The following is a 20,120-nucleotide window of genomic DNA, read 5'->3' as shown; positions in this document are numbered from 1 at the left end:
GTTCCAAGCTTATTAATAATAAAAATGTGTAGTTGAATCACACATATGTAGATATGAACTGTCAGGTCTCTATTTCATTTTATAATGTATGCTGATTTTTCTGCTTCCATTTTCTCCCTCACAGTCACTATTTAGGCACACTTATTTCCTTTCATTTCTTTTACCATTTTTTATTGTGAAATATAGCATTCATATAGAAAAACGCATAAAATGTATACTATAATTATTCTGAATCAAATCCTTATATAACCACTGTCAAACTCCAGAAATGGAATATAACCAGTTCTCCAGAGCTCTCCACATTCTGTTCACATATGCCAGATTTTAATACCTCTTTTCTTTAGTCTTCCTTTCCTTAATATCTGGCTAATATACCACCTACTTCATATGTTGTTGTGAGGACTAAATGAATTAAAATACATGAATAGCTTACAACAGTGCATGCATATAGTGACATCCACAGTATATGCTGGCAGTGGTTTCTATATGTTTCCTTTTTTGTCACACTAGATCTGTGTTCTTTTTTTCCTTTCCTACTTATTTAATGTGATCAAGATTAATTTAGATTACTAAGGTATTTACTGCTTGTATTTCTGACCTTTTAGTTCTGAAAAATCTCCCCCTTAGACTTTTCTTTAGTGCAGGTGTATGTTTTGTCTGAAAATCTTTATTCTTGAAGAGTGATTTCAATACATAAAAGATTGTAGGTTGGCACTAGATAGAGGATTTCATGGTGTGTGAGATAACCTTGCCTTCTGTCTTCCCTTGTTCTGTAGACAACACAAATATCAGTGTAACCTCTTGGAAGATAATCTAGATTTTTTTTTCTCTCTTTGCTCTTAAGATTTTTTTTCTTGGTTTTGGGTTCTTTGGGGTTTTTTCCCAGTTGTCCTAAGAGGTATCTTACTGTGGATTTCTTTATCGTTTTTGAGATTTGTGGGAATCTTAAATCTGTGGATTAGTGTCTCATCCAGTTTGTAAAATTTTAGCCATTGTTTTGTCAAATATTGTGTATGCCTCTTTCTTTTCTTTCTGGAATTGCAGTAAACATTATTACACCTTGTTCCATATCCTCTGTCTCTTATTTTTTCTATATTTTCATCTACTTATCTCTGGTTGTCACTTCTGAATAGTTTCTTCAGAATGGTTTTCCAGTTCACTATCTCTTAAGCTATGGATATCAGCTGCTAAATGAATTTTTAATTTTAGTTTTTGTTGTTTTCATTGTATTTTATTTTTATTTTTCACTTGTTAAAGGTCTTTTTTAAGTGTGCTGTGTCACTTTCTAGTTTCTTATTCCCCACTCGTATTTTCAAACTTATTCTTTAGTTTTTTAACCAGGATAAGCGTTGTTATGTATCTGATCATTCTAGTACCTTCAGGCTTTGTGGGTTTGTTTCTACTGTTCCTCAGGATGTCTTATCTGTTTGAGTATCTGGTGAGTGTTGGATGTTACTTTTGAGAAAATATTGAGGGATTAGTTTTAAGGTCTCGGATAGATACTTTTCTCCAGATAGAGTTCTCATTGCTTCTGCCAGGCACCTTTAGAAGGAGGCTATCACCAGTCCTTCAAACATTGAGAAGACTTGGCACTGAACTATAGTTTGGTTCATTTTAACCTGAGACTTATAACCCTACAGGTTCCTAGCATTAAGATGGTTGGGGTGGGATTTATTAGATTCCCTACCCTTTTGGGGCCCAGATTTGTTTTTAAAATTCCAGCTTCGGGAAAGCTACAAAAAGGGTAGCTCAATTTTACAACTGATTCTTCTCTGTTTGGCAGATGTACTCAAGACAGAAGTGGCTTTAAGTATTCATGATGCATTGCTTATCTTACTTGCCTTCTGGATGTTTGCCACATATTCCTTTCTTGTCAGCTCTTTACTGTTTAAAAAAAAAAACAACCAGCATTTTTTACTTCATTGCCTTGAACAGGATGTGAACGTGGTTTATACCCTGTGAATTTTTATGGAATTAATGTAATTTATCCAAGTTTTTAGTTGTTTGGGTAGGGTTGATCTGAATTAATTAGCAAATTGGCCTTTTGTTACTGGAAACTCACCTTTTTTATTTTTTTAAAAGCTTTCAACATGTGAGTCCACATATCATACAATTCACCATTTAAAGTGTGCAATTTTTTTTTTTTTTTAGCATATTGACAGGGTTGTACAACAATGACTACAGTCTAATTTTTGAACATTTTTCCTACCCTATACCTAGTAACTGTCACTCCTCACTCATCATCATTCTTACCCTCTCCTCAGGCCCTAAACAACCATTAATTTGCTTGTTCACTATAGATTCTGGACATTTAAAAAATGGAATAATGAAATAGGTGGTCTTTTATTGACTGGCTTTTTTTTTTTAAGATTTTGTTCATTTATTTGTCAGATAGAGATCACAAGTAGGCGGAGAGGCAGGCAGGGAGAGGAGGAAGCAGGCTCCCTGCTGAGCATAGAGCCCGATGCGGGGCTCCATCCCAGGACCCTGGGATCATGACCTCAGCCAAAGGCAGAGGCTTTAACCCACTGATCCACCCAGGCGCCCCTTGACTGGCTTTTTTAACATGGCATAACGTTTTTAAGATTTATCTGTGTTATAGCATGTATCAGGATTTCATTTTTTTAAATATTCTCAATATGGATATGTCATATTTTGTTTATCCATTCAGTTGATGGACATTTGGGTGGTTTCTGCCTTTTTGCCTATTATGAATAATGCTTCTGTGAACTTTTGTTTATAAGATTTTATTTGGACATATATTTTCATTTCTCTTTGGCATATACCTAAAGTGAAATTGATAAGTCATATGGTAACTCTGTATTTAAATTCTTGATGAACTACCAAACTGTTTTGCAAAGAAGCTGCACCATTTTACAATCCTGTCATCAGTGTATATGGGTTCCGATTTCTCCACATCCTTGTTAACACTTACTATTGTCTTAATTTTTTTGTTACAGCCATCTTAGTAGATATGAAGTGGTATCTTGTGGTTTTGATTGGCATTTTCCTAATGACTAGAGATGTTAAGCATTTTTTCATGTGCTTACTGGTCATTTGTATGTCTTCCTTAAAGAAATGGCTATTTTCCATTTTTAAAATTGGATTGTCTTTTTCTTATTCAGTTGTATGAGTTCTCTTTCTATTGTAGGTAGTACACTCTTATCAGATGTGTAATTTGCAGATATTTTCTCCCATTCTGTGGATTTCCTTTCACTTTATTGATAGTATTGTTTGCAGCAGAGAAGTTTTATATTTTGATGAAGTTTGATATACCTATCTCTTCCTTTGTTGCTTGTGCTCTTAGTGTCATATCTAAGAAATCATTGCATAACCTAAGGTCTAAAATATTTATTCTTGTGTTTTCTTATAAGAGATTTAGCTCTGTGGTCCATTTTGAGTTAATTTTTGTGTATGGTCTGAGGTGGGAGTACAGTTTCATTCTTTTGTGTGTTAACACCCAGTTGTCCCAGCATCATTTGTTGAAAAAACCATTCTTTCCCTATTGAATTGGCATCTCACGTTCTTTAGGCCTTCAAAATCCCAGGATCAGTAGAACCTTAGGGTGTTGACTCTAACTCTTCCCTCTGTAAACCTTTTTGTTCTTTAGTGTGACACTACTGACTTTTCTTTTTTAAAGATTTTATTTATTTGTTTGACAGAGAGATCACAAGTAGGCAGACACACAGGCAGAGAGAGGAGGAAGCAGACTTCCTCCTGAGCAGAAAGCCCGAAATGGGGCTCGATCCCAGGACCCTGGGATCATGACTAGAGCCGAAGGCCGAGGCTTTAACCCACTGAGCCACCCAGGCGCCCCCATACTACTGACTCTTGCTGTCGGTCTCAATTTTACTTCCTCAGCAAGCCTCTCTTTCAGCATCTAATCTAAACCTGCCACCGCAGTCACCCATTATCACCACCTGATTTCAGATCTCTTCCATCTGGCATTTTCAGTGTATTTGTGTTTTTTACTTCTGTGATCTCTGTGTGCCTAGAACAGTGCCAGACACCTAGTTGCCATTTAAATCTGTGATAAATGAAGGCTGCGTTCTATGAAACTAAATGTGCCCCCTCCTAAGTACTAATTTGTAGTTTCTTTTCTGGAAGTTACAGAAGATAGAAGAATAAAAACAAGGTTTCAATTCTCAGCTTTTTTTTTTTTTTTTTTACATTGCATAATCTAAATTTCGTTGTGATATGGCCTCTTTATAAAATGTAGCTGGATTTAGAATGTTAATTTTTTTAGGGATATGTGAATTTAGTTCAGGAAGGAGAGTGGCCTGTAAATTTTCCTCTAATGATCTTGTTAGATTTTTTGTAGTGGATTAAACTACTTTCATAAAATGAATTGAAAGTTTTCACATTTCTTCTTTTCTGGACGAGTTGGAGTAATTGTGTATTATTTCTTTCATGAATGTTTGGTAGAATTTACGAGTAAAAAAACCACAATAACTTTCTGTGGCTACGGATTTGATTTATGTAACAGATTTGGAACTATTCAGACTTTTCATTTTTTCTTGAGACAGTTTTGGTAACTTTTTTCCCTCTGGGAATTTGTGAATATTATCTAAAATTTCAAATGTATATTATTTATAGCTTTGTTTTTCTTTTCTATTTTTTTAATTGAAGTATAATTAACATACATTGTTTTGTTAGTTTCAAATGTATGATATAATGATTCAGGAATTCTGTTACTCCGTGCTCATCAAGTTAAGTGTGCTCTTAATCCCCTTTATTTGTAGATCTCATCATTTTTTTAAAGAACATTTTAGACCTCTCTTTCAATGTACAGCATTACTAATTTGGCAAGACAGAGAGAAACCATTTTTTTCTTTCTCTTATTGACTGGTTGAAAAACTAATAATGTATTGCTAAGGGTGCTTTAAACAATATATATCCTTTAATAAATGTTTTTAAATTTAATTTCTAAATTATAAAAATAACATGACCTATTTCAGAAGATTTGGAAGATGAAGGAAAAAAAGCTGTTTATAATTAATCCTACCACCCTAACATAAGCTAGGTTGGCATTTTGGGATATTTTCTTAGAAAGGATTTGGAAATCAAGTGTGGTGTTATTTCTGACTTGATCTTTTGTTTAATTATGGATTTATCATTTTATATGTTTTGGTTATATGACAACAAAGTTACAGTCTTAAGTTTAGTTGTTTGGTGGAATTGCTTTGAAAATCTTTTCTTCTCTTTAATAGGTCTTAACTTGCAAAGTCAATTTAATCTGGAAAATGTTACTGTTTTCAATACCAATGAGCAGGAAAGCACCCTGGGTCAGAAGGTGAGGCTGATAAGAAATCTTACTTTATAAATAAAAACTTATAAAATCTAATCATATTTATAAGTATGTTCTAAGATATCTCCTATGAATGGGTATTCTAAGTCACCAAAAATTTTGAAAACCTTTATTTCTAATTTATAGAAATAATGTGTATTCTGTGTAGAAAATGCAGACAAAACAGAAATATTTAAAATAGAAAGTACAACTATCCCATAATCCAAGGCCCCAAAGATAACCACTCTTAGCATGTCTGTCTTTATAGGACTTACTGTGTGTATAGTTTTATTCTAAAACTGTGGTCATACAGTACATACTGTTCTGAAATTCACTTTCTTCTTTTAACATTAAAGATTTTTTTTTTTTTTTTTTTTTTTTTTAGATTTTATTTATTTATTTGACAAAGATCACGAGTAGGCAGAGGGGCAGGGAGAGAGAGAGAGGAAGGGAAGCAGGCTCCCTGCTGAGCAGAGAGCCCAATGCGGGGCTCGATCCCAGGACTCTGGGATCATGACCTGAGCTGAAGGCAGAGGCTTTAACCCACTGAGCCACCCAGGCACCCCTTCTTTTAACATTATAAAATGGATGCATTTCTGTATCAGTACATTTAGATCTTAGTGTTTTAATGGTTCATATTAAGTCTTCTAAGTGGATATTTATCGTAATCCTGTCAATGGGCATTTAGATAATTTCTAATAGTGAAAAATGGTTAATAGCTTTACAGTGAATAGTACTGTATATAGAATTGCTAAATTATGCAGGTGTTGCCTTAGGATAAATTCCAGTAAATGAAATTGTTGTGTCAAATGTATGCATATATCAGATTTTGATAGCTGTTGACCAGTTACTTCTCAAAAAGGTTGTACCCATTTATATCATCACCAGTGGCACTTGGAGAATATCTGTCCATTTTCCCACAGCCTCATCTTGGGAATTACCAATTTTTTAAAATCTTTGCTTAATTGATACACACTTGAAAAGTAAATGTTTGTGGGACGCCTGGGTGGCTCAGTTGGTTAAGCAGCTGCCTTTGGCTCAGGTCATGATTCCAGCGTCCTGGGATCGAGTCCCACATCGGGCTCCTTGCTCGGCAGGGAGCCTGCTTCTCACTCTGCCTGTGCGCGCGCGCGCGCTCTCTCTCTCTCTCTCTCTCTCTCTGACAAATAAATAAATAAATCTTTAAAAAAAAGAAAGAAAGAAAGAAAGAAAGAAAAGTAAATGTTTGTTTTAACTTACATTTCCTTGGTTATTAGTGAAGTTGAGGGATCTACTATATATTTATTGGAATTTATTTTTCTTCTGTGCCAATTAGAAACAGTGAGGAAGAGGATTACTTATTCATGCCATTTGCCCATTTTACTTTTAAAATGTCTTTTTCTTACTGATGTGTAGAAGCTCATATTGAATATTATTAATTCATTGCCTACCATTTTGTTGATTTATTTCTCAGTTTATAGTTTTTCTTATAACTTTATTTATGGTGCCTTTACTGTATAGAACTTTTAAGTTTGGATATAATATTAATGTTTATTGGTCTTTTGTTCAGTTGTTTCTGGCCTTGTGTCATGCTAAAGGCTTCCACTCCAGAAGAATAAGTTATTGTTGTTTTCTTTTGATGCTTTTGTGATTTATTTTTTAAATAAATCTTTAATCCAGCATGACTGTTGGTATATGGAATAGGTTGTGTTATGATTTTATTTTTTCCAAATGGTGAGCCAGTTAACTCAGAACCATATGTTAAATAATCCATATTTGCCCACTGATTTTTAAAAAGACATCAGCTATAATCAACTTTATTTTTAAAGATTATTTATGATATATCCAAAAGACAGTCCAAGTTGGCAAATTTCTGGACATTTAGCACTTGTTCTGCACTTAGGAACAAGTTATGAATTTTGAAAAATTATTAATTAGATCTAGCTAATATCTCATAGTAAATTAGATTATTTTACGTAATTTGTTCCTTAAAATGTAATGATTATCAATTTGGAAATGATGTTGACTTAAGATTTTTTTAAATTTTAGAGGTAGGGTGGGGGTCGTAGAGGCCAGGGAGGGAAGAAAATGAAACAAGATGGAATCAGGAGGGAGACATACCATAAGGGACTCTTAATCTCGGGAAACAAACTGAGGTTTGCTTGGGGGTACAGGGGTTGGGATAGGGTGGCTGGGTTATGGATATTGTGGGGGGTATGTGCTATGGGAGTACTGTGAAGTGTGTAAGACTGATGATTCAAAGATCTGTACCCCTGAAGGAAATAATGCATTATATGTTAATTTAAAAAAATTTTTTTTTAATTTTGTCTTTCACTTTTATGTATCTTTTGGTGCTTCTTAGACTATTTCATATAAACTTGTTATTTTGAATTTCTCACTGTAGAGCTAGACACTCAGCATATCCTGAAGTGTTCCCCAATAATAAGAATTCTCTGTGGGGTTGGGGAGAATTTTTATGGTCCAATTAAAGTTGGGGACAAAAGTACTTAGGTATACTTCGAGTTATTTACTGCAATTCTTCAGAGTTTTTAATATACTATATATAAGTGTATAATACACTTCTGTCTAAAAGATCATCATATATATTTCTAAGATATATTTTGCCATAGACCCTTTATTCCCATAGAGAATCTACAGACCATGTTTGAAGAAATACTGATTTAAAACTTCCTGCAGATCTTCATGACTATCTTATATCATCATCATACTGCTCTTGCGTTCTCAGATCCTTGTCACATAGAATTGCCATTGCCTTAAAGATTAACTGTCTAGACAGAAGTGCAACTAGATTTCTCTAACAGTGTTTGTCTAGCAATGTGTGAATGATGTTATTCCAGCATTTCTTCTGGCTGACAACTGCTTTGTAACAGACTGTACATTTTTTAAAATTTAGCACACTGAGGATAGAGAAGAAGGAATGGATGTAGAAGAAGGTGAGATGGGAGATGATGAAGCTCCAACAACTTGGTGAGTTTTTGAAGTTCAGATGTCGTGATTTACAAAACTAATACTTAAAAACTTATCAAGTACTAGTGTCAGGGTATACACAAAGAGGAATCATGCTTGCAGATTTATTTGTATTTTTTATGTATATTACTTAAAATTATAAATCCTAAATCATTAATATGCTCTGTTAGTTGGTTTCTAAATTCCATGCTGACCGTTCATTGTTTACATGGTCTATTGTTTGCATATTCCTAATATTTGGAAAGCCAACCATAGGCAACCTAGATACTCCTCCCCTTTTTCCTTCCATTTAACTTGATGGACTTAGTGCCTGTGGATAATGAGCTGACTTTTTAATGAAGTGGAAGGAATTAGTAACCTCCTTTCCGTCTTCTCCCCTTCCCACTCCCATCCCTTGTTTCCTATCTCATCTGCTAACTCTGTGCTTTCTTTCAAATAATTTCTTCCTAATGCTGATTAGAAGGAATGAGGAAGAGAAAAAGGGAGATATGAAGGAAAGTTTTTACTTCCAGGTATCTGAGGTAACAATAGTTATCATCAGTTGCAACTGAATTTCTGGAGGATCAAGAAGAGTTTCCAATATCTGCACAGGGAGATGTATTCCTGGCATCCCAGGTTTCAGATTCAAACACATATCTCCAAGAAACTTTGAGAGTAGTGTGCCTCCAGGCTGAATTCCAGTCCTAGTCGTGTAACCTACAAATTACCTAACTTCTGAAACTGAGTTTCAGGGTCTTTAAAATGTAGTAATGCCACCTACCTGCTTGTTGAAATTATTAAATGAGATGCTGCTTGGACATGGTCTGTTAAGGTACAATATAGTTACCCTTATTATTACCATAGTTGTTGATGTTATATATAATGATATATGGAAAGCACTAGAACAGTATTTATTCAGTTGCTATTATTACTAGCTATAGTTCTGTGTTTTGGGTTTGGTTTTTTTTTTTTTTGTCAGCCCCATTGATTGTTTATAAGCTGGTCCCAGTGGCAGAAAAATCACTTAAACAGGATTCAACACTCAGCTGCCTCTCTGTCTGTCACAATCATTATATTTTTTTTTCTTTTCCTTTTTTTATTGAAATGAAGTTGACCTACAATATTACATTAGTTTCTGGTATACAACATAGTGATTCAACATTTATACACATTAGGAAGTGATCACCAGGATAAGTCTAGCTACCATCTGTCAACCATACAATTACAATATTGTTGTATTGTTGACTGTATTCCCTATGCTATACTTTACATTCGAGTGACTTATTTTAAAACTGTAAGTTTTACCTTTAATCCCCTTCACTATTTTTTGAATGGAGGAAGAGATTGGGAAATTACTTTGTGACAAAGCAGTGTGACCAACTGTATCACCAGAGTATTTTAGACACTGTAATTTACAAAGAACATATTACCCATGTATCTATGGTATGAATCCCATTTCAGATTTGGCTCAAATATACCAGTAAAAAATTTTGTATTAAAAAAAATTCTAATATAATCTCTCAAATCACTAGTTGAACATCTAAAAAAAATATGTCAAGTTGCAGAACATCTTGGTTAAAATAGTTATAAAACATTTTATTTTTAGGGGCGCCTGGGTGGCTCAGTGGGTTAAAGCCTCTGCCTTCCGCTCAGGTCATGATCCCAGGGTCCTGGGATCCAGCCCCACATCCAGCTCTCTGCTCAGCGGGGAGCCTGCTTCCTCCTCTCTCTTTGCCTGCCTCTCTGCCTACTTGTGATCTTTGTCAAATAAATAAATAAATAATCTTAAAAAAAAAAAAAACCATTTTATTTTTAGACAGTAACTTTCACCTTAATTTGTTATGGTTTGCATATACAATAAGGAGTCACATTTGCTTTGTGCGGATAAATACAGAATCCAAATGTATCTGTGGGATGGTGAAGTTAGAAGGCACATTGCAGTGAGTCCAAACATTGAAGGAGGGTAAAGAAGTGTTGACATGGAGTGTAGACAACTCTTTCAAGATGTTTAGATACGAAGGAATAGCCATGGAGGCACAGCATGGATTGGGACTTTCAGAGGAGAGGATTTTTTAAAAATGTTAGTGTCTCAACTATAAAAGTTCCCTGGTAGTCATATATTAATACTACTTTCAAATTTCTTCTATGAGGCATCTCAAATAAATACTAGGCCAACTAAAAATAAAAGGAGGGAGATCAGAAGCTTTTACAAGTAGGAGATGATAATTAGCACCTTAGATTATTGTTAGTATCAAGCATTAAATTAAAATGTGAGTTTTCTGGCAACCAAGACAGTAGTGGACCATACAATGGTTACATAATTCTCATTCTCTGATTAGAGGTAGTGTCCCATTTCTTAACAGGCCAACTTTCCTTATACTACAATTCAAGAGGTATTTATTATATTCTTACATGTGGTAACTGATTAACATTTTATGTGTGTGCATATAACTATATGTATAAAACTATATAAAATCTTCAAAAACAGTTTTGTTTCAAAAACATCCTTTATTAAGTGTATGGAACTACACAAATACTAGTTATAGTATTATTTCATGGGTGTAAATCATTTTATATGTGGCTTTTTCTTTTTCCAATTCACTTGCACATTTTGGAAAATGTTCCTTTTGTGGCTTTGTTTTTTTGGTGTGTGTGGCTTTTTTTTTTAACTTGATCAGTAGAAAACCCAAACTTACAACCTTATTGTTATAAATCAATAAAATCACTTCAGTTATAGAAAATAGTTTATGTCAGTTGATGTTCAGATCATTATTTTCCTGTTTTCAGAGTTGTTACTAGGAAAGAGTGAAAGTTAACATACCCATTAGATTATTTCAAATACTGTTGGTTCTTGTTAAAAGTTCTGGCAGGAGCTGGATTTTGGTCAATTAAAAGTTGTCAGTACTCTTCATTATTGGTTTGAAGGAAGATCCACATGTTTCAGATACTAGTAATTGGTCTAGCAAAGTTAAGAGTTCTTTTATCAAAATTAGCTAGCTTGCTTAATTATTTACCTTTATACATAATTCAAAGCGATTGTAATCTGGGTAAGTACCTAAGCATAACTTCAAGCCTCTTTTGTAAAATAAAGAGCATGCAATCTATGACTGCTATTTACTTGCAGACCAAGGACTTTTTCAATTATTGCCAAGTTCACATCTTAGTTCCAGACAGTTAACAGTTGTCAGAAGTGTGAATGTAAGATAAGTGATCCGTTACTATGTATGTAGATATGTGAGGGTTTTTTCATTGATATGCCAATTAATATAAATTTAATAAAATTCTTTAAGCAGGTATTTTATGATACCAACTAGTAGTTTGTAATCTTAACCATATGTGAATTAGAGTCATGGTGAGAATCTTCATCAGATGTTCTTCCATATGTTTTACTAAACTACTTTTCCCTTTGTCATTCTTAACGAATGCCTTTTAAGACATTTTTCTAGAAAACTGATTTTTTACACTAGCAAATTATTTTTTACTTTTCTACTCTAATTTTCCTTTACATATATATATATATAAAGTAAGGCATTTTTTCAGTCTTTTAAACTTTTACACTCCCGTCCAAGAAAGCTTAAAAAGTACATGACAAAAATGATACTCGTTTAATTTACTATAATCCTTTAAAATGCATTATGATATGGCCCACGATATTCCATAGTCATTAAAGTAATTTTAAACATACCCATCTCAAAGATGAAGAGTGGAAGATTACTTATTTCCTATTATTGACCAGAATAGAGATGTTAAGACCCTTAATATCATAGTACTGTGTGGATCACTAAACCCCCTTCCTGTTTCCCACATAAAATTACAGTCTTCCTTGGGACACTTGTATGGCTGTGATGCTTAGAAAAAATGCTAACTGTAATCCATAGATTCAGTTTATTAAGTTTATTTAGAAAGAATAGAAGGTAGTACACAATTGTGTTTACAAGTAAAATTAATTTTACAAAGGTGATGTTGAAAATTTTTGTGGATATTTGAGGATATGAGATAGTCAATACCTAAAGCATTTTTGATAATGGCTGTTTGGAATGATATAGATTTTGTTAAAAACAAAAATCTCTTGGGTAAAAAAGTCAAATGTTTTAACTTCTAAAATTAAAACATAGTATAACAATTTTGGTAAATTTAAAAATTAAAAGAATGTATTGATACTGCAGCTTTGTAATGGTGAAATTGCAAGTTCAATTAGTAATGCTGTAATAAAGAGACTAAACAGGAGGCAATTTTTATATATATATAAATATAAATTTATATATATACAGTTGATATGTATTTTACATATTTGTCTCATGCTATGGCTTTTAGCTTAGGTTCAAGGTGACATTAGCTTAAACAATGTGGAAGTTGATATCTTTCTTATGGAAAAGTCTGGAGACAGGCATTTCAGAGCTGGGAGATTGTCTAGGGGCCTGTGTTCCTCCTAACTTCTTGTCCCACCTTTTCTTGGTGTTTGCTTTTTTTTGTCTATAGTCCATGTGACTCATCATCATATCTGCATTCTGGCCAGCAGAAAGGGAAAAAGGAAAATGATAAAACATGGCCCCAAATTTGCACATATGACTTTTACTCCCAACTAGCCAGAACTTAACCACGGGGCCACACCTAGTTGCAAGAGAGGTTGAGAAAGATAGTCTTTAGTTCTAAATAACCATGTATCGGGGCACAATTCAGGGGTTCTACCACTATAGATAAAGTGGCTCTGTTAGGGTCTATGAATCCCCTGGAATTGTTGATAAAAGTTTGTTTAAGTGCACTTCTCTGGGGAAAGGAGCTGTAGCTTTCATCAGCTTCTTCGAGGGGTGTATGACCTAAAGTTAGGAGCACTTAGATTATTTCTAAAAGAACTTAAGTGATTTATTTAACATAACATTTATTTTATTAGCTCCATTCCAATTGATTACAACCTGTATCGAAAATTCTGGTCACTTCAGGATTACTTCAGGAACCCTGTGCAATGCTATGAGAAGATTTCCTGGAAGACTTTTCTTAAGGTGAGTTCAGTCATAGACTACCCAAAACCCTATATTCTACAGTTAATGGCAGAGGCAAAACTTGACTCTTATCCAGCATACTTTTTATTATAAAATTTTATCTCTTACATTTTTATGCCTATTTCATATTGTTAAACCACTGATTTTGTGGAGTAGTTTGTAAATGACTTAGGGATTTAAAAGCTCATAATTACAGACTTGGGTTTTTTGTTTGTTTCTACATAGTATTATCAATATGAACTGATGAATTTTTGTCAAATATATTGTCTTTGCACAAAATTATTTCAAGTATACTGTTAGAACAGGGACTGCAAACTAATGGCTATAGGCCAAATCCAGGCTCCTGCCTGTTTTCCTAGACAGAGATATTGGCACACAGCCAAGCTAATACTTGCAGCTGTTTATATGCTGTAACGGCAGACTTGAGTAGTGTGACTGGGACCATATCAGCCATATAGCCTGTGAAAATTAATAGAAGGAAACCTCGTTTAAAATGGAATCAGGTAGCCAGTAGAGGGACTCTCACATTCTGCACTAGTTGTCATTTGTGGAGCCAACTGGAAGAGATGGACCTTGCCAGTCAAAGTACTTTACTATCCCAACAGAAGGAAGGAAGATTTCTTCCTCTCCCAGCAACAGTCCAGACAATGAGAGGCAGTCACTGCTCAGCCAATGAGAAGCCATAATACTTGGAACTCCCAGTTTAGTCCAGTGGACTTGTAGTTTATAACAGCCCCTACTGATTCCTCCTTTCCGCTATAAAGGAGCATTCCTCTTTGTTCTCTCAGACCTGGAGCTTGCTTATCCCAGATTACAGTTCTTAGTTATTCTCAAATAAACCCCTCCCCCCCCTTTTTTTTTGCTGGTGAAATAACAGTTTAATTTTATTTTGAGGAATTATTTATTTTGGAGAACATGAGCAGGAGAGGCTAAGGGAGAGTGAGAAAGAACCTCAGGCAGACTCCACCCTGAGCACAGAGCCTGATGTGGGGCTTGATATAAGGACCCTGAGATCATGACCTGAGCTAAAACAAAGAGCCAGATACTTAACCATCTGTGGCACCCAGGCTCCTTTGGTGGTTTCATTTTGAAGGTTAACAAGCCTGTGGGTTACCTTGCAGGCTCAGTAGAGCATGCTACTCTTGATTTCAGGGTTGTAAGTTCAGGTCACACTTGGGGTGTAGAGATTCCTTAAAAATAAAATCTTAAAAAAAAAAGGTTAACAAGCCTAACATACGTATTATCAGAAAAAAATGGGTAATTCTTGTTTTGTAAGAATTCTCTTTATTTCTTTATTTGGCGACTTAAATATCAGTTGTCCTTTTTGGTTGTAGTCAAAATCCAAGGTAAATAGGTCGCTCCTAAAAGTAGCATGGTTATGTGTTCAGATTAAGTGGTGAGTGAGAAATCATGTGGGATTATTCCCCAGCTGGATAGCATTTGACATCCTATCATTTTATTTGGTCACAACATTTAGCCCAAGAAATGCTTGAGTATTTTCCACTACCGGTAAAACTCTAATTTCACTTTTAAATTTCTGTATACTTTCAAAGCATTACTTTCTCTTTTTGCCCCTTAAACAAACTGCGTAAGAAATTACATTTTTTTAGTAGAGAGTTTATTCTTGTTTTGACAATACATGAACTCTTCATACCGAGTAGTTTTAATCCCATTTGCCATCATAGTTTTTCTTATTTAATGTGCTTTACAGTGTGCATACACGATTAACTATGAGTAAATTGTAAGTATTTTGATATAGAAAAGCACTAAAAAAATTATTGGGCAGTAATGCCAACTCAAACTATTTGGTGTTTTTACTTTGCAGTATTCTGAAGAAGTTCTAGCTGTTTTTAAGAGTTATAAATTAGATGATACTCAGGCGTCCAGGAAAAAGATGGAAGAATTAAAAACAGGAGGAGAACATGTATATTTTGCAAAATTTTTAACAAGTGAAAAGGTATAAATTTTTCTTTTTTGCTAAGCATAATAAGTAATGGTCTTTTTTTTTTTTTTCTATTTAGCTGATATTCTTTTTAAGTTTCATAGAAATGTTTGTTTTTGGTTAAAGCTGGTAAGTATTAGTTTGAGAGTCCTGTGAATTCCTTGCACAAGTAAGAGTAATTTGATTTCAGAGGTGAAAGAAGTTGTTCTGCATTGTCTGTTTTGTAGGCTTATTTTGCAGTTTAATTTTCAGGTGTATTATATTTTGACCCTCTGGTTAGGATTTAATTTGCATTTATGAAAACAATATTTTATAATTAGTTTGTCATTTAAGAACAAATAAGGGGTTTCCCTGCAGTAAATTTTGTTCAGATACAGTGCTAAGGGATTATGTAAATTTTCCAGTCAAGATGACACATTAAGTGTATGTTTTGACTTAACTCCCTTAGCTCCAAACACATAGAAATGACAGGTAAAATACGAAAGGAGAAAACCAAAAGACAAAGCTGGCCTTCCAGAAACAAGAAAAGTATCTTAATGGCCCAGAAACACCAAGTAGTAAGTGAAACTGAAGTCTCAGGCCTAATGGCCTCATCCCAAGCAGGAGGTGACACCCAAGAGTTTGTCTACAAGTGATAGACACCAGGTGTCTTTCATGTGGGTCCAGGGACCAGAGCCAGATTCATTGCTTGAAGCCAAGATCTGAGGTGGAACGTCACTTAACCTTTGAAAAGAAGCTAAGAAAAGATGTTACCAATCTTTCTACCCAGGGCTGTGGATTCATAGGAAGATGTGGGTCCAGCTTTGTGTTGGTTTGCTCTGTACTGGTTGTATGATATCTACAATATACTAATGAAAGAGTTGGCTCCAGAAATTCATCATAAGGCCTTTTCCAAACTTGACTCCAGAGGTCCTGTTGGAAGCAAATGCAAAACTACTGACAAGAAAGGATGTACACAGGGAGAAAGAAGGAGAAATAAACAAAACAAAAGCCTCTCATTCAAAACTCTGATACATTTCAATTTTGAAATTCATAAAGAAATTCAATACTAGGAAAGATCACCAACCACATCAGTTATTGGGATGTACGTGTATTTATTTCAGATACATGGCTTGGCCATGACTTAAAAACTTTAAAATCATTCAAAGAGATAATTGATGATATAGCATCCACTGAGAATGAGTAAAAAATTGTGAAACTGAAACAGACAGAAATGAAATAGAGTGATTGACTATGACAACTAATTGAGAGACTTAGAAATGAAAAATGTGATCATCTAAACCAAAGCAGAACATACAGGATTAAACTATAGATTGGACATAGAGGAAAAGAGAACTAGTGACTGGAAGATAATGATAAGAAGTTCACCCAGAACATCCAGATACGGGGTGTGGGGTGGGGAGAGGTGGAAGGAGTTTGTTAACTTGGAAGGAGCCGTTAGGACAAGGCATGGTCAATTGAGAAATTCCGGCAAATATCCAATAGGATTTTTAAAGAACAAAATAGAGGGAATGGTAGGGAAACTATATTGAAAAGAATTAAAGGTAATAACCAAGTTCTCAGATTAAAAGTATGCTACAACTACCAGCAGAATAAAGAAAGTTAAATCCATACTTCAGTACATCATGCTATAATTTCAGGGGTAAAGAGAAAACCTTAAAAACCAAAGGAAAACAACTTGTGGCTCCTAAACAACAAAAAGCTAAAGGGGGCACAGGAAGGAATATAGATGATTTTGTAAACCCAACTGATGGCAGGAAGGGAGAAAAAAAATACAAAAAAGTAGGTAGAAGTAAATCCAACTATATCAATAATAGGAAGTATAAACAGATTTAAGACAGATGATTTATCAGAATGGATTTTTTTTTAAACTCTGGCCATATTTGTTAACAGAAATACATAAAAACTCTTTGGTTGAATAAAGAATTCAAAATTTTTACTTTACCCTATTTAGAAGAGGGGAAGAAAATCCCAAAGCTCTTCTAGCTTTAACAAAGAACCTTCCTAAAGACACACTTCAGAAAGCTTAGATGTCTATTTAAATAATAACTGGGGCAAAAAACTTCCAAAATAAAACCAGTAAAATTTCTGTATACTTTTAGGAGTTACAAGTTACATTTTTCAGGATATGACAACTATATCAAAACTCTGGATGTTGTTAAAAGTTCTTTGAATAAATAACATTTCTAAGGACATTTTAACAATAGAAAACAACAAGAATATACACCTTTCAGAGAAATTTCTACATTGGAGTATTAATTCTATGCCTTTGTACTGGTTTCTATGTACTACTTTCTCAGAACTGGCTCTCTGAGTAGTTTCTTTATTGATTCTTTGTGTGCTTTCTTTCCCCAACCGTTAGGAGAGCATGAACTTTCCAGGGTTAAGCTCTGGAATTCTATTACGTAATACCATGAGCGGTAAAAGCAACTTTTAGAAGCTTCATACTTTATAAAATGGAAAAGAGAAAAGGCACAGAGAATTGTAACAAAGAGAATGTGAAGCATGTAATGTTTTGTATCTTCAGTTTTCTTCTTTACTACCTCTTAAGTTAACAATTTTATCTTAAACTTAAATCTGTATAAGAACCCTTCTTGTACATTCTTCATATTTTTACAGTGTATTTGCCGTGTTTACTACTCAGTACAAAATGAAAATATGTGTAGTGCATTACCTGTAGCATTAAAAGTATGCACCATATTGTAAGTTTTACTGTTCTCTGAAAGAAGCCTTCCACATCTCTGTAATACTTTACAGGATGTTTTAAACCCATTTGATACATTTAAACCCGTTTGATACACTCGCACATCTAATGCGAATGTTATTACCCAGAAGCATTGTGTTTTGCTTATATGAATGTGATCATACTTTTCCTTAGGGAAGGAGAATCAATATCAGTGCACAGAAAGGATGATACAACCTTTGTAGTTATAGGCAGACCGTTTATATGGTAACCACAGGTAGGCACGGGTTCTACAAATAAAATAGGTGTTTTTGTAAGTTATCATACCTTCTTTGTTTCTCCTAGAAACAAAGTTATTGTAATTTTCAAGGGCCACTTTTTTATGCTGCGTTGGGTATGATTGCGAACACTAAGTTCTAACTACAGTTTTCTTATTAGCATAGTAAAATAATTCAATAGCAGTCACTGAATGTAGTGCTGAGGAATTTGGGGACTTTGGGGCTTTTTGTTTCTTTTTGGGTTTTTTGGTGGAGAAGTACCTGTTCCTTCAGATTAGTCCAGAATCATACTCAGAAATTTTTTTTTTTTAAGATTTTATTTATTTATTTGACAGACAGATTACAAGTAGGCAAGAGAGGCAGGCAGAGAGAGGGGGGAAGCAGGCTCTCCACGGAGCAGAGAGCCCGATGTGGGGCTCGATCCCAGGACCCTGGGATCATGACCTGAGCTGAAGGCAGAGGCTTTAACCCACTGAGCCACCCAGGCGCCCCCATACTCAGAAATTTTTAAGGGAGAATTTCACCTCTAATTATCCAATTTATCATACCTACATAAAAGTCACTGGTATTGTAGAGATCCCTCCTTCAGCACTATGTAGCATGTAAAAGCAGAACCAACATTTTAAAGTATTTAAGTACCACGATATTAACACGATAGTTAACATAATATTAAAAGGAATGTATTCTGGTATCTGAGTTCTCATAGCAAAGAGTACTACTAGTAACAAGGTGTAGACATCAGGATTGCCCAGTTCTTCACAGTACTAACTCTTGTTCCCTGGAGAGTTGAGACTCTGTCCAAATGGAAAAGATGAGGTGGAATACTTGGCAGTCAGCAGTTACCAGAGTAGCCACCAGTCCCACAATATTGATCTTAGTGTGGGCATTAAGGCCATTCTTGTTCACAGGGAAAAGAAAATTAACAGCCTGCCCAGACTCTGCATTGTGTGCAGAACTCTCAAGTAAAGACTTAGTCATTTTAAAAAAGAGAATTCCTGGTAGAAAGTTGTTCTGCCTTAAATGTTTTATACTTTCTGTATCCATTTGAGAAGTATCTGAGGTAGAAATCTTTGCAGTGAAGGCGAAGATAGGTCTATTCCTTTATGACACATATTACAGCTTAGTTAGGAACAGACAGGCTAATCTGTATCCTGTAATTTTGTCTCATTAGTCGTTTCATGGGAGCCTCCCTTTAAACAGGTTTGGGAGGTTTTTGGACAGCTCTGGAACATGGTTTGGGTTTTCTTTGTCTGCAGGCCAGAGATAGAGCCAGCCCTCCAGCAAATTCCAGGACTTTATCAGGAGGTTCTTGTAGGTCATTATCATGGTCTGAAATTTAAATAGAAACTAGATTGTTGGTCCCTGTGCTTTGAGACAAAACAGTTAATAGCAAAAGCTGTTAAATGGGCAGGGGCTGGGCACCTGGGTGGCTTGGTGGGTTAAAGCCTCTGCCTTCGGCTCAGGTCATGATCCCCGGGTACTGGGATCAAGCCCCACGTCGGGCTCTCTGCTCAGTGGGGAGCCTGCTTCCTTTTCTCTCTCTGCCTGCCTCTCTGCCTGCTTGTGATCTCTGTCAAATAAAAAAAAAAAAAAAAAATAGGCAGGGGCTAACATTTTCTTTTGGTTCCAGGATGGAAGAAGGTCTTATTTTAAAAATCAAATAAGGACTCAGCAGCTCTTAGCAGGACTGGAGTGATATTTTTTACTAATTGACATTTTCTACTAGTGAACCTTAATGTAAATCAGTCATTGAGCTTTACGTCTTGACACTGCCCATCTGAGTCAGCTTATAGGACTTCTCACAGCTGTGATTGAAATGGTTTGACAGACTTGATTTGGGCTTTGATATAATTGAACATAAGGCCCATTAATGTTGGGCCTTGTGTGGCCACTGAGAAATGGAAAGTAAATGGAAACTTTATTGGCCTACCATTAATATTTCTTGAGAGAGAGCAGGTTATAGATCTCACTGTTGTACAAGCTA

The 20,120-nt window shown here is 34.9% G+C and overlaps 1 protein-coding gene across 1 annotated transcript in view; it reads left to right on the top strand.

Moving 5' to 3' along the window:
- Positions 1 to 20,120, top strand: part of THOC1 (THO complex subunit 1) — a 50,623-nt gene that overhangs the window by 8,700 nt on the left and 21,803 nt on the right. Inside the window, exons 8-11 of the mRNA XM_080821101.1 lie at positions 5,211 to 5,293; positions 8,181 to 8,254; positions 13,125 to 13,233; positions 15,059 to 15,190. Coding sequence (XP_080677227.1) covers positions 5,211 to 5,293; positions 8,181 to 8,254; positions 13,125 to 13,233; positions 15,059 to 15,190 — 398 coding nt within the window. The remainder of the gene's footprint in view (positions 1 to 5,210; positions 5,294 to 8,180; positions 8,255 to 13,124; positions 13,234 to 15,058; positions 15,191 to 20,120) is intronic.

The sequence above is a fragment of the Martes martes genome (genome assembly GCF_963455335.1).
Source record: "Martes martes genome assembly, chromosome: 13".
NCBI classification, from domain to species: Eukaryota; Metazoa; Chordata; class Mammalia; order Carnivora; family Mustelidae; genus Martes; species Martes martes.
The sequence above is the reverse complement of the archived record's forward strand: the minus strand, read 5'-3'. Positions and strand labels throughout refer to the sequence as shown.